Source organism: Oncorhynchus kisutch, linkage group LG12, assembly GCF_002021735.2.
Source record: "Oncorhynchus kisutch isolate 150728-3 linkage group LG12, Okis_V2, whole genome shotgun sequence".
Lineage (NCBI taxonomy): Eukaryota > Metazoa > Chordata > Actinopteri > Salmoniformes > Salmonidae > Oncorhynchus > Oncorhynchus kisutch.
Window position 1 is genome coordinate 23338603 of NC_034185.2, and position 16262 is coordinate 23354864.

Here is a 16262-nt window from a genome sequence, read left to right on the forward strand (position 1 = left end):
TGGCTAGCACCACTAGCTAATTAGTTTCATCCAGACAGTCACATTCAGGAATTATACACAGCACACTCAGCTCTCTCGCTCACAGATCCCTATTCATTCGTGGGGCTGTGTTTTTGGAGCCTGCTAAACTCCCTGGGTCCTGGGGGAATGTCGGTTGCCTGGTGTGGTTGTCTGAGTGAGTGGTCACTCTGCATGTAAAAAAAACTGTCAGGCAGGATGGGAATATCAAGCATGGAGGTGATGTAATTAATAAACTTAAGGGCGGCAGGTAGCCTAGCGGTTAAGAGCGTTGGGCCAGTAACCGAAAGGAAGCTGGTTTGAGTCACAGAGACGACTCAGAGAAAAATATGCCCATGTGCCCTTGAGCAAGGCACTTAACCCTAATTATTGCTCTGTCTGCTAATACATTTTTTAAAGTAATGTTTTAATGTAAACTTCCTCAGCAGTTAATCGACAGTTGTTCTCCACCATTAGATAACAGTGTGTTATGTGACGCCTGGCACCTGGGGAACTTAAGGTTTAATAGTGCATATGCCATGATGAATCTGTGCAGTGTTAGGTTTCACTCTGACAAATGTCTCTCCATATGCCGGCTAGTATGTTTTAAATGTGCAGTGGCACATTGTATGTTGTTTCCAATTTCATATGGCACATGCTCAATCAAAGTGAGATCAATAGAAACCTATCATCAATAAAATGACAGTCAACATTAAATCATTGCATTAAATAATATGTCTCCAAGCATATAATTTTGTTTACACAACTCGGTCAATGAGGTTTGATAGTATAAAACTATATCTACTATCTTCTAGAAATGAATGTCTGTTCTCTGTTGTTAGTGCCACTGATTGTAAAGATGGAGAGGTCCTAGTTATTGTCCCTCAACACTTTCCCCACTATTCCTCAGGAGTCACTGTGACACTGCTGAGAGAATGGTCCTACTCAATCCTCCGGCAGCAGCACTTCCTAAAGCATTTTCCTCAAAGTTCAGAATGTTCCTGATCCGAGATTGAATTTGCTGCATAATGCTACAAGCTGAAGCACTCACACAGTGGTGCCCTCATATTTCCTTCACTGGTAACAGTGTTCTCTAGCAACATCCTGTACTGTACCAACACACGTTAGTACAACACAGGAACTGACAGAAGACATCCATGAAGGTAAGATAATGCCTTTACCACCACCTCATCATACTCACACTGTGTTGATTTCCATGACCAGCCTGAGAATATATGTAGCACGTGTCTTGTGGAATGACTCATGGCCCTGAAATGTCCCTGCCATCTAAGCTACGCCACATTATCACAGACTGGTGTGGAAGCAGGAAATGGAAAATCACTGCCATGCCGAGCGTGCGCTACAGTAGTAAGGTCCTGAAAGTCAAACCCCAGCAAGACATGCACAGTGATCCTGCCATTTTAATTAACCCCAGAGCTGTGATAAATTGCCCCCCCCCCCCCCCCCCCCCCCCCCATCTTTTTAATCTTCCCTTGTTGCAGTTTGAGAGTGGCTGAATACACCAGGGAGGACTGTATCTCTCAAATTCAGGTGACAGCAGCCAACAAGAAAAGCCCATTTAATTTATCTTAGTCTTGTTGATCTCCCTCACGTTCAAACATGATGAGAAAACGCTGTGTTTTGGTAAGATCCTCTAGAACCCTCAAACTAAGAATAGAATATGTTTCTAATCACTTCTACATCGATGTGGATGCTACCATGATTACGGATCATACTGAATGAATCATGAATAATGATGAGTGAGAAAGTTAGACGCACAAATATCATATCCCAAAGACATGCTAACCCCTCACCATTACAATAACAGGGGATGTTAGCATTTTTTTTGGGGGGGGGGGGCATTGATGTTTATGCGTCTGTAACCTTCTCAATACTTTTGTAATGCACTGCATCTGTAAGGTCCCTCAGTCGAGCAGTGAATTTTAAACACAGATTCAACCACAAAGACCAGGGAGGTTTTCCAATGCCTCACAAAGAAGGGCACCTATTGGTAGATGGGTATAAATAAAATAAAAAGCAGACACTGAATATTCCTTTGAGCATGGAGAGGTTATTACACTTCGGATGGTGTATCAATACACCCAGTCACTACAAAGTTACAGGCGTCCTTCCTAACTCAGTTTTCGGAGAAGAATTAAACCGCTTAGGGATTTGACTTTAAAACTGTTACAGTTAATGGATATGATTAGAGAAAACTGAGGATGGATCAACAACATTGTAGTTACTGGACAATACGAACCTACACTGAACAAAAATATAAAACTCTGCGTGTAAAGTTTGGTCCCATGTTTCAAGAGCTAAAATAAAAGATCCCAGAAATGTTCCATTTCCACAAAAAGCGTATTTCTCTCAAATTTTGTGAACAAATTTGTTTACATCCCTGCTAGAGTGAGCATTTCTCCTTTGCCAAGATAATCCATCCACCTGACAGGTGCGGCATAAAAAGAAGCTGATTAAACAGCATTATCATTACACTGGTGCACCTTGTGCTGAGGACAGTAAAAGTCCACTTTAAAATGTGCAGTTTTGTCACACAACACAATGCTACAGATGTCTCAAGTTTTGAGGGATCGTGCAATTGGCATGCTGACTGCAGGAACGTCCACCAGAGCGGTTGCCAGAGAATTTAATGTTAATTTCTCTACCACAAATCTCCAACGTCATTTTTGAGAATTTGGGCAGTACGTTCAACTGGCCTCACAACCGCAGACCCCGTGTAACCATGCCAGCCCAGGACCTCCACATACGGCTTCTTCACCTGTGGGATTGTCTGAGACCAGCCACACAGATGGGTCACACCAGATACTGACTAGTTTTCTGATCCACTTTTGTTAAGGTACCTGTGACCAACATATCTGTATTCCCAGTCATGTGAAATCCATAGATTAGGGCCTAATTTATTTATTTCAGTTGACTGATTTCCTTATATGAACTGTAACTTAGTAAAATCTTTTAAATTGTTGCATGTTGCATTTATATTTTTGTTCACTGTAAATGACAGAGTGAAAAGAAGTACCGGTACAGAATACAAATATTCCAAAACATGCATCCTGTTTGCAATAAGTCACAAAAGTAAAAATGCAAAAACGTTATGTCCTGAATACAAAGTGTTATATTTAGGGCAAATCCAACACAATACATCACTGACTACCACTCTTCATATTTCCAAGCATGGTGGTGGATGCATCATGTTATGGGTATGCTTGTCATCGGCAAGAACTAGGGAGTTTTTTTAGGATAAAAATAAACAGAATAGAGCTAAGCAAAGGAAAAATCCTGCAGGAAAACCTGGTTCAGTCTGCTTTCCAACAGACATTTGGAGAAAAATTCACCTTTCAGCATGACAATAACCTAAAACACAAGGCCAAATATACACTGGAGTTGCTTACCAAGACGTGGCCTAGTTACAGTTTTGATTTAAATCTGCCTGGAAACTAGACTTGAATGGCTGTCAACAACCAACTTGACAGAGATTAAAAGAAAATATTGTACAATCCAGGTGTGCAAAGCTCTTAGAGACTTACCGTGAAAGACTCATAGCTGTAATCGCTGCTAAAGATGATTCTAACATGTATTGACTCAGGCTTGTGAAAACGTATGCAAATTAGATATTCGTTTTTCATTTTCAATAAATTTGCAACAATTTCTAAAAACATGTTTCCCCTTTGCCATTATGGGTTATTGTGTGTAGATCAATTTAATTTATTTTGAATTCAGGCTGTAACAACAAAATGTGGAATAAGTCAAGGGATATGAGTACTTTCTGAAGGCACCTTAGGTCCCTCTCCTCACAAGGAAAACCTTTTCCTCAGGGACCCATAAAGTCCGCCATGATGGATTTTCCCGCCATCTTTAATTTTGCGAAAAACACTTAAATCGCTAGTTCTCTGCAACCAAATGACCAAAACTTGATATGTAGCATCTATGGACAAAGATCTCAACACAATATTTTCCAGACTAGTACCCAAAACAACATGGCCTCCATGATCAATAAACATTCACGTGTTCTGACATATACATTCATATCAGTCAGTTACAGATTGTAACTTATATTGTAACAACATTTGGTATACATGTTGCAAACACTGTAAAAACTCAACATGCAAGAACATTCATATCGGTGGTGCTGCAACGGGCACGTTTTGTTACTGTCAGTACAGTCGAGTTTGAATTGTTGTCACTAATTGGCCCATGGGGAGGGGGGGGGGCACTGCATCATTCATGGGGACTAAATATTTACCGTTGCCTTGTTTAAGGGTCGTTTTAAAAGAGTTTCCTGCAGGAATGCTTTTTAAATGTGCAGGGGCTGAAATTCCAAACAGAAAATATCGCCTGATTCCATTGGTGCGAAACAGAACAAAAGCAGAATTACCCCACTGGGGAAAAAAGCACCAGTTCACTGAGCCAAAGACCCAAGCTATTTGCAAGGCATCCGATACAGCAGTGTTGAAATGCACTGCAATGTCTGATTATCAGAATATTACCACATCAAAACAATCTTGGATTCATTTTTTACTTGTTTTGTTAAATAACTGCCTTAGCTTCCTACCATCATGTTTCTCAGGGGGTCACTTAGAAGCTTCTTTAGTGAACAGTGAAGAGGCAACACTCTTCACATTAGGCTCTGAATGCTGGCATTCTAGGCAGAGTTGCAAAGAAAAAACCATATCTCAGACTGGCCAATAAAAAGAAAAGATTAAGATGGGCAAAAGAACACAGACACTCGAGAGACGAACTCTGCCTAGAAGGCCAGCACCCCGGAGTCACCTCTTCACTGTTGACGTTGAGACTGGTATTTTGCGGCTACTATTTAATGAAGCTGTCAGTTGAGGACTTGTGAGGCTTCCGTTTTTCAAACTAGACACTCTAATGTACTCGTCCTCTTGCTCCGTTGTGTCCCAGGGCCTCCCACTCGTTCTATTCTGGTTAGAGCCAGCTGTACGGGATCTTCAGTTTATTGGTAATTTCTTGCATGGGATAGCCTTCATTTCTCAGAACAAGAATAGAGAGACGAGATTCAGAAGAAAGTTCTTTGTTTCTGGCCATTTTGAACCTGTAATCGAACCCACAAATGCTGATGCTCCAGATACTCAACTAGTCAAAAGAAGGCCAGTTTTATTGCTTCTTTAATTGCTAACATAATGGCAAAAGGGTTTTCTAATGATCAATTAGCCTTTTAAAATGACGAACTTGGATTAGCTAACACAACGTGCCATTGGAACACAGGAGTGATGGTTGCTGATAATGGGCCTCTTTATGCCTATGTAGTTATTCCATTAAAAAAATTGGCCGTTTCTAGCTACAATAGTCATTTACAACATTAACAATGTCTACACTGTATTTCTGATCAATTTGATGTACATTTTAATGGACAAAAAATGTGCTTTTCTTTCAAAAACAAGGACATTTCTAAGTGACCCCAAACTTTTGAACGGCAGTGTATGTAAATGTTATATTTTGGTTTTTCATTTTTAATACATTTGCAAAACTTTCTAAAAATCTGTTTTTGCTTTGTCATTATGGGGTATTGTGTGTGGATTGATGACGGGGGAAAAAAACTTTTTAATCCATTTTAGCAAAAGGCTGTAATGTAACAACATTTTTTTAAAGTCAAGGGGTCTGAATACTTTACGAATGCACTGTACAGTCAATTAACTCTTGTAAAGGGGCATGGCTGACAACAAGGTTATTTTCAGAGACAAATGCAGATGTAAATGGCAGACATCATCCTTCATTTAACAAACTGACAATGGCGTGACCATTGTTACATCGGTGAATGCTACAAAGAAAACATAGAATTTTGATTTCAATATCCATTTTCTTACATTCATTTATGAATATTGAAAAATATTAACATTAATATTTTAAATATGTAAAAATATATTTGGCTAACGTTTTCATATATTGTTGAACATAATCTACTCTACGGGCATATATTAAAGTTCCAGAGTGGCCCATTTTAAACATAGACATTGGTTACATTGTCTACTATGACAATCACAGCCCTCCTTTCACTTACTGCATATCATTGCAAATCCAGCAAATCACCAGTTTGAATCCATTTCACCGTCACTCTGTTGGTAATGTTTACAAATTGGATCTTAACGCTAAAAAGTAGCAGAGATCCCACTCTGGAACTTTGATATGCCCGTAGAGTATATTATGTTCAACTGAAATATTAGCCAAATCAAAACATTTATATTTTCAATATTCAGGTTTATATTTTCAATATTAGTAAATGAATGTCCGAAAATGATTATTGACATCAAAATACTATTCATAGGCCTACAGAGCAAGCGGTAAGTCTTCATATGACACAAAGTTTTGCTTTGTAGCACCTACAGATAAAACATGGAGTCTTAAAGAAATGCTTCCGAACTTTGGTGACTAGTAAGTCTATTTTAAACCTCTGGCTTTGGCCTGGATGTGTCAATATCCACATTTCCATCCACAGTTTTCATGTGAGTAAAGTCATACAGTAAAAAAAATCACAACAGCTGTCATAGAAACAGGAAGATAGAAACAGGAAGACAGATCATTTGTTCGTTCAACATGGTGAGATCTTTTTGTGTCTGTAAAATGAATTATGCGAGAACTGGCAGTGGAAATATTGATAGAATATCCATCATATCAAAGTAAACTTGGAGTCACACAATGATATGGTGTGGTCCTCCCACTACGATAAATTATGATGAACTTCACAGGGAAGTAAACGTGCACGGTAATGAGCTTGATGCTCCTTTCCAATAAATAGAGGGTCTTATCCTGTTGACATAATGATCCATGCTTGACTGACATTTGACAAATAAAAATATCATCCATAATGATCTCATCATGTAGACTTTTCCCTCATGTGGGCCAGACCCCTAGCAATTCAAGTTCTAGCTTCAGCCCCTTGCCATTTGAGTGACAGCTAGCAAGACGCCCACAGAGCAGAGTGAGAGAGAGCAATGACGTGGTGCACATATTGGCACATGTGACTTAATAAATAATTTTCAGGGACTACTTTTGGCTTGTGAGCGCTACTTTCAGAATTACTGGCTAAAAAGTATACAAAAGTACCACAGAATCTCTTTAAAGGGGACCTGGGTAAGGCAAAAATATCACGAATATTCAAATTTACAATTAATTATTTCTAAATCATGCTTTAAGATTCACATTTTAAATATATGTTAAAGCACCCATGCACTTTTTAAAATCACTGTATGTCTAATAAATCACTGTTTGTTTATTTCTCTGAGCCTCCTTTTGCCATTGAAATGCTCATTCTGATAGTGTAGACTTGTTGATACAAATGTAAATATATTTACATACTTAGCCCTGCTTGGCGGACAGGATCGTCTAGAGCCCTTAAACTCAACTCTGGACCTCGAAGCCAGTTCCACTGTGGTTTTTCATTGTTCCCCTCTAATCAGGGACTGATATAGACCTGGGACACCAGGTGGATAATATTAATTATCAGGTAGAACCAAAAAAAAGCTTGTAGGGTAAGAGTTGAATATGCCTCCTTTAGAGCCTACCCCGCTTACCCCTTCAAAGAAGGAGGATACATATGCAAATAAAAGATGACTGGTCATTGGTCAGAATAATCACATCAGATTGTGAGCCATGATCTGGGCCAAAAACACCATCTCACCTGAACAGGCTGAAATGACACAAAAATAGCATTATTATCATTTTTACAATTTCAGTGTTATTGGAAATATCATTCAAAAAACAGGAAGTCACATTTTGAAACTGCACTGCCCCTTTAACAAGGACCCTTTAATTACATTTTGTGAAAATCTCAAAAATCACCCTAATGCAGCATTTTCCAGTATTAAACTAAACACAAACAGGACATTGTCCATCTGAGACTTGCCAAAGGTTAACCCTGCTTGGACTGGATACCCCATTTTCAGTTTCAACTTTTGCTCAGAGTGAACATTTTGTCATTTTGTTCCATTTGACGTCAGAGTGACTCTCATGAACCATGGAAGGCTCTTTGACCTGACTCACATTGAAATTACACTCCGAAATTAAACTCCAAAACTGCAAGTGACATTCAACCATGGCTCAGCAAAGAGCTTTAGTATTGATGATCTGCTTGCAGAGACAGTGACTAGAATTGTTTGTTAGACCAAGCTCTGTATGACTATCTATATCATGCTGAGTTAAGTATTTCAAATATTTCACAAAATGTTATCAATTTATATTTGAAAGTATTTGATTCAAACAAGCACCAGTCTTCCATCTTAAAGGGCCAGATAAAGGGAACCCCAGAATCTAATAGTTCCAGACATTCTAACCATTTTATCTTCAGCTGTTCAGTGCCTAGTCATGCTGCCATAGGAAAGAGGAACAAAGTTGTGCTGTGAGACCCAGGAAGTGTTGCCTAGCCATGTGAATGGCTTGGATGCACCAGAACAATGCTCGCCGCCTGCCGTTTCCTCAGACAGCCACCCAAATTCCATGTATTATACCCCAGGTTGCCTGGCAGTGGAACCCTCCTATTGGAGCCTCAATCACACATTACCACCTGCCAAAAAAACATTGGTTTAAAAGCCATGAAAATAACCATTACATTTTCAAAGTCACCGTTAATTTCTAGCTATTTCTATCAAACAGCCTTTTCTTTTGCAATACAGGAACCGGGGGAAAAAATGTTTTTGCTTCAGCAAACACATTTCTTGATCCATGTTTAATTATTGTTGTGTGAAGAGGTGGAGCAAGTTTGTATTTCCAGCTGCAGAATTTTAGCCATTGCCTAAAATTTGCTCAGGAGCTATTTTCAGGAGTTGAAACGATGAACCTCCCTATTCAAGTGCTCCATCTGCTTGACTTTCACTAGGTTGAATGACAACAACTAATGAGTAAAAGAGATCCTATGCTTGGCAGAATCTGTCCTTACTACTATATTATAACTGATTAGATCACTCTCAATCCTGTGTGTTATCGATCTCAGCCTAAAGTACTGTCATTATAGATATACACTGAGTATACAAAACATTAAGGACACCTGCTCTTTCCATGACAGACTGACTAGGTGAATCAAGGTGAAAGCTATGATCCCTTATTGATGTCACTTGTTAAATCCACTTCAATTAGTGTAGATAAAAGGAGAGGAGACTGGTTAAAGGATTTTTAAGCCTTGGATTTTGTATGTATGTCTTTCAGAAGTTGATTGGGCAAGACTAAAGATTTAAGTGCCTTTGAACAGGGTATGGTAGTAGGTGCCAGTTGCACCGGTTTGTGTCAAGAACTGCAACACTGCTGGGTTTTTGACTCAACAGTTTCCTGTGTGTATCAAGAATGGTCCACGACCCTAAGGATATCCAGACAACTTGGCACAACTGTGGGAAGCATTTGACTCAACATGGGCTTTCGACACCTTGTAGAGTCCATGCCCTGATGAACTGAGTCTGTTCTGAGGGCAAAAGGGGGCTTGCAACTCAATATTAGGGAGGTGGCCCTAATGCTTGTTATACTCAGTGTACATTGCCCAGTTGCACCATTGCAAGATAGTCAAAGAAATACATCTTATGAGGTGAGAGAACGCAACAAGGTTGGTAATTGAAATAAAAGAGCTCCATTGAAGGAGACGGAGCCTCCATTTTCTACAGTGAAGCATAAAATGTGTCTTGTTTATGCCCTGAGGCCAGGCGGGACAAAAATGACCCATAAGCTAATGGATTCAGAGGACATGTCTCTTTTCATTCATCTTACAACCCACCATGCAAGCAATGAATGTTATTACAGTCCTTGTAATATTTAATAAAAAATAGAAAGTGTGTCAGGCAGCCAAGAAAAGCTCAAAAGCTGCAAAAAAAGATGGATCATTGCAGTAAACACATTGTTGTGGGAAATTACCACAGAGCCAAAGATCTGCTTCGACTGAATAAAGTGGAGGGACAGAAATCAAGTTTGGTGCAATGGTGCTACTCTGTTCTCTGTTGTTATGTTGATGAATTCCCTCAAGTTAGTCTGTGACAGGCTGCAAAACAATAAAACTACACAGAAAAGCAGTTCCGAAACCTGTATTGCTTGTAATTGTCCACCATTCCTCTTTAGGATAGAGTACATCTTTACATCATTTATATACCGGTAATGCAGTTTACAAAGCTATTGTTTACCTGCTCACTACATTACACTACCTGATGAATGTTTTTGTTTCAAATATTGATTTGCATGTAAACATTTAGCCTTATCAAAAAAAATAGATCCTGAAGCTGCCATTAGCCTATAGGTAAAAGGTTAGAGAGATGATGGGGAGTAGTTGATAGACTCATCGGTGAGTCTATCTAGTGGTGTAGCAGACTCCCTTTTCTGATATTCCGTCATGGCATCAGCTAATCCAAGCTTCCGCAAACACAACACTTCACAACCCTGATAGAAGGATGCTCCATTCCATCAGAAGCACATTCATCTGCATCCATCCAGCCATTTCAGATATGGCCTTTTTCATATCTCTTGGCATAGAAAGAGTATTATTGTATTCTTGGACAATTCAGTACAGTAACTTCCAGCTGGTCACAGAAACCTTGAAGCCTGATTCTTTGAGGCAGCCAGCCCATCCTGATAACAAAAACAACAGCGAGTCACTTTCACAGTGAAGAGTGGAATTTTCTCCCTCCAGGACAACAGCCCCAAAGCAGCCGGGTGGGCAGCCCGATCTGGGCCTGCACAGACTACACCTTGCGGGACATTGTACTCTGGCTATATGGGAGTTCTAGGGATGAAGAGGAGCAGCAGATGGCAAGGAGAAAGTAGAGAGTAGACAGACCAAGGCAAGACCACCAGCTGTCATCCTCCACTGTGCCCTATCACTGTCGCAGCTGGACCTCCATTACCCCTGTCTGAGGCTCAGAGGCACACACAGTAAGCAGATACACAAGCACATGCCACAGACATTCCACAAGAGAGGAACCAACACAAAGCACCACTTGCTTGAGTATAGAGTGTACACACAAACACACTTCTTAAGGTGATATGGCACTGGCAAACACACACACACACACACACAGTTGATCCAAAATAAATCTTAGCAGAGAGAGGAATAAATAAAAGAAACTGAGTATTCATTTAACAACTCTGATCCTGGGGTTTGGATGACTCAAGTAAACCCTTGTTTTCAATTAATGAGTCTCCAACTGGTTTGGATAGGCTTTGCTGTAAGACCCATATAGGTGCTCCCAAGTGGTGCAGCGGTCTAAGGTACTGCATCTCAGTGCTAGAGGCATCACTACAGACACCCTGGTTTGAATCCAGGCTGTATCACAACCGGTCGTGATTGGGAGTCCAATAGGGCGGCGCACAATTGGCCCAGCATGGTCCGGGTTTGGCCGGTCTAGGCCGTCATTGTAAATGCTGGCCTTCTAGGCAGAGTTCCAGTGTCTGTGTTCTTTTTACCATCTTTTATTTTTATTAGCCAGTCTGAGATATGGCTTTTTCTTTGCAACTCTGCCTAGAAGGCCAGCATCCCGGAGTCACGTCTTCACTGTTGATGTTGAGACTGGTGTTTTGCAGCTACTATTTAATGAAGCTGCCAGTTGAGGACTTGTGAGAGGTATGTTTCTCAAACTAGACACTCTAATGTTCTTGTCCTCTTGATCAGATGTGCACCGGGGTCGCCCACTCCTCATTCTATTCTGGTTAGAGCCAGTTTGCGCTGTTCTGTGAAGGGAGAAGTACACCGCGTTGTACGAGATCTTCAGTTTCTTGGCAATTTCTCACCTTCATTTCTCAGAACAAGAATTAGACTGACAAGTTTCAGAAGAAAGTTCTTTGTTTCTAGCCTTTTGAGCCTGTAATCGAACCCACAAATGCTGATTCTCCCAGATACTCAACTAGTCTAAAGGCCAGTTTTATTGCTTCTTTACTCAGCACAACAGTTTTCAGCTGTGCTAACATAATTGCAAAAGGGTTTTCTAATGATCAATTAGCCTTTTAAAATTATAAACTTGGATTAGCTAAAACAATGTGCCATTGGAAGACAGAAGTGATGATTGCTGATAAATGAAACTCTGTATGCCTATGTAGGTATTCCATTCAAGGTACAACAGTCATTTACAACATTAACAATGTCTACACTGTATTTCTGAACAATTTGATGTTATTTTAATGGACCAAAAAAAGTGTAATTTCTTTTAAAAACAAGGAAATTTGTGACCCGAAAAAAAACAAGGAAAGTGACCCGAAAACTATTCAACTAGAGGTCGACCGATTAATCGGAATGGGCACTTAATTAGGGCCGATTTCAAGTTTTCATAAAGAAATTGGTATTTTTAGACACCGATTTTGCCAATTATTATTATTTTTTTTACACACCTCTATTTAATCTTTATTTAACTAGGCACGTCAGTTAAGAACACATTCTTATTTTCAATGACGGCCTAGGAATGGTGGGTTAACTGCCTCGTTCAGGGGCAGAACGTTACGTCCGTCGTCGGAATGAGACCAAAGCGCAGCGTGGAAAGTGTACATCTTTCTTTATTTTAGACGAACACCAAAAAACAACAAAAGATAAACGAATGTAACGTTCTGCAGGCTACACAGTAACAAGATCCCACAAACTCAGGTGGAAAACAGGCTGCCTAAGTATGATTCCCAATCAGAGAAAACAACAGACAGCTGCCTCTGATTGGGAACCATACCCGACCAACAAAGAAATAGAAAACTAGAATGCCCACCCAAATCACACCCTGACCTAACCAAATAGAGAAATAAACAGGCTCTCTAAGGTCAGGGCGGTCAGGGCCCCCCCCCCACCCAAAGGTGCGGACTCCGGCCGCAAAACCTGACTAAGAGGGAGGGTCCGGGTGGGCATCTAACCTCGGTGCGGCGCCGGTTCGGGGCGTAGACCCCGCTCCGCTTGCTGATCCCTCCGCTTCCGTGAAACCGGACCGTGGATCGTCGCCAGGAGGAACTGGACCGTGGATCGTCGCCGAGGACTCCGGACTGTGGATCGTCGCCGGAGGAACCGGACCGTGGCTCGTCGCCGGAGGAACCGGACCGTGGCTCATCGCTGGAGGAACCGGACCGTGGATCGTCACCGAAGGAACCGGACCGTGGATCGTCGCAGAAGGAACCGGACCGTGGATCGTCGCAGGAGGAACCGGACCGTGGATCGTCGCCGGAGGAACCGGACCGTGGATCGTCGCCGGAGGAACCGGACCGTGGATCGTCGCCGGAGGAACCGGACCGTGGATCGTCACCGGAGGAACCGGTGCGTGGATTGTCGCCGGAGGCTCTGGGCCGTGGACCGTCTCAGGACCGTCTCAGGAGGTTAAGTTTACACTGAAAGTGTTGTTTTTTTCATCTCGAAAATGTATACAAATTATTATTTTTTAAGTTTTAGTTGCAATGCAAAAATAATACAACGGACCAAGGCATTAACAAGGCATTCTGCATTATAAGATTATCAGCTATACAGGTGGGACCATGTGAACGACAATCCCAATGCTCCGTTTTAACAGTGTGCAGTAATTTAACCTTTAGATTTTTGAAAATTATTTATTGCTGATGTGAAATATAGGTATGTTTCCAAAACCGTACCCCCAAGTAATGCTTAAAGTTCAGTCCAAGCCTCCCGGCAAAAAGATGCGTTCCCTGGCCAAAAGATAACAGTACTCCCAAGGGCAGAAGACAGCGCCTATGAATGGACTACCCGCGCGACCCAACTGGAAATCACAATTTGGGAACCACTAGGCTACTACTTTAGGTAATTGTGATTTATGCAGGTGGTTGATGATTGCTGAATCTTCATGCTACAACACTATTGTTTCCATACAAATATCAAAAACACATAACCAAAAACAGCATTTCAATATTTATTGAAATACGACAATGTAGGCTAATGTAAAATTGCATTCACACACTGCTGAAATATGTTTTTCTTGCGCTGACCAATTGCTCCGCTATTTCAGAAAATGACGTTTTGATAAACGTGCACTGAATTTAAACTTGGCAAGTGGTGCTTTACAAAAGAAACGAATGAAGCAACAATAATACGCTATGTCAAGTGTTTGATGTAAAATTAAAAACGAATAATTATACATAGCCTATGCTCGAATTGTATGCATTTTATCACATTTGGTCCAGTCAAGTTGGGAGTAGCCTAACATTTCTCATTCTTACCTGCTAAACACTTTTCTTATCCTTTGAACCAGGGTCGGCGATGCCGTGATGGTTTCAGGAGGCATGGTCTCAATGGTGTTGACAACATGATTCTGCTGCGAGGATATCATCTCTGAACTAAACATGTAACGACCAGAAACCAGGGTGCATTCTGCTCCGTGCAAGGAGAGGACGTAGGTCTCGGATACTCCACGAGGGACTAGATCCGATTATCGGTGCGCGCGATGGACAACCTCAGCATTCATTCCATGGTTCACACAGGTGAAGATGATGACGCTGCTATATTTACAAAAAGTGAAGAATGTGTGTTGGCCACACACGCGGGGAGTTATGAAAGATGCACCTGTACCCTAATGAAATGTTTGCAGAGGTACCCCGGTTCGTCAGTGTGCATTTTCTGAATGCCTACTTCAGACTGTGCGGTGATTATGAGAGGCGACTGGTTTTGGAAGGGACGTGAACTACCTTTATTAGCCAGCAGGGAGAGTGCATTCACCACAGTTAGTGCTGTTGAACCCGAGGGGAAAAAAACACTGATTTCGGTCTACTGTTGGAATACAGCAATGTAAATAGCCTGCAGATAAAGCGGATAGTTGTGCTCTATATACATAGTCCCTACAAATAGTCTGGTGTGGGGTTATAACAGATAAGCAATGCAGGTGTTCATTGGCGAAAATAAGCATTATGGAAATGTAAACCTATTTTTACTTTTTCAGTTTCAAAACTGACTGAATATTCCATATGGATATAACCTAATGATTCTATTTTAATGGATAAAAGAAAGGAAATATTTGTATATTCATTCAAATAAATGTCATGTCGGGGTGGCAGGGTAGCCTAGTGGTTAGAGCGTTGGACTAGTAACTGGAAGGTTGTGAGTTTAAACCCCTGAGCTGACAAGGTACAAATCTGTCGTTCTGCCCCTGAACAGGCAGTTAACCCACTGTTCCCAGGCCGTCATTGAAAATAAGAATGTGTTCTTAACTGACTTGCCTGGTTAAATAAAGGTAAAATTAAAAATTAAAATTAAATGTCATCCATATCAGTTGAATCACAGCAATGTTTCCAATGCCTTTGAATATGTCTACTTTATTCACCAAACCTTAAAATCTCTCTACCTTGAAGTCAAGTTAGCTGTTGCATAGTCTCGTGTTGCCGCCCTCCCTACTACCGAAGCTAGCTGTCACAAGATCAGATGTCAAGGAAAGCTGTCACAAACAAAAGATGGGTTAGTGGTGATGAGACTTAAGCACAACTAAAAACAGTGAGCTGAGCTTTGCTTCCTCTAGTCAGAAAGACACCTCAACATAACCTAGTAATTTTTTTTTATCTCTCTGCTTCTCTGCCCACACAGGGACATTTTCACAGACAGTCAAGACAGGCTTGTTTTGGAGCTGTCAATCTTCCGGTGGAAACCACATGAGTCACTCACAATGTGACAATCACAATGTTTACAGGGAGAAAAACAGCGTGTTCCATGAATAATGAAATTATGAATGATGAAATGTAATCTGAGCAGCAATGGGAGGAAAGGGCCTCTTCTCTCTGATGTAATTCTACAGCAGCACAGTGTATGAGAATCTAGATACTGTTGAATCATCGGGGGTCATTATTGTCATTCAAATGGCCATGTTACACCGTGTCAGATGGCTTACTACAGCCTCTATTTAAGCCTTTTTAATGGCTCAGCACAGCAGTCCCTATGTTCTGGAGAACTGTGGGGGGTTTTCTAGCCTGGAACACCATGTGGATCCGTCAGCCTGTCACACACACATCATTATGAGGCCATGAACGATGACAGGTGAACAACACATTATGTTAATATAAAGGCTTTGGTTTGGGGTACATTGGTGGTGGAGTTTACCTTGTGATCTTCTTTGGTCAGCACTACTTTACGAATAGGACCGTCTCCTGGGTCTTCTTCAGTACATGTGTTTCCTGAGGGAGAGATCAAACAGGCAAATAAATAATCAGTGATAATCAAACAGTGAAAAAAATACCTTAACTACAATGAACATCAATGAATATATTATCCCTAGTGTTGGCTCCAACAGCCCACTCACATGCCCACTGGAGATGGGCATGTGGTCGTTGTGGCCCACATCAAGTGCCTCCACAGCCTTTAACAG

The 16262-nt window shown here is 41.1% G+C and overlaps 1 protein-coding gene across 1 annotated transcript in view; it reads right to left on the reverse strand.

Annotated features, from left to right (window-relative positions):
* LOC109900248 (solute carrier family 35 member F1) overlaps positions 1–14618 on the reverse strand; it is a 143504-nt gene extending 128886 nt beyond the window's left edge. The window contains exon 1 of the mRNA XM_020495937.2: positions 14134–14618. Within this exon, the coding sequence (XP_020351526.1) occupies positions 14134–14258 (125 nt within the window). The 5' untranslated portion in view covers positions 14259–14618. The remainder of the gene's footprint in view (positions 1–14133) is intronic.
* Between the last annotated feature and the right edge of the window lie 1644 nt (positions 14619–16262).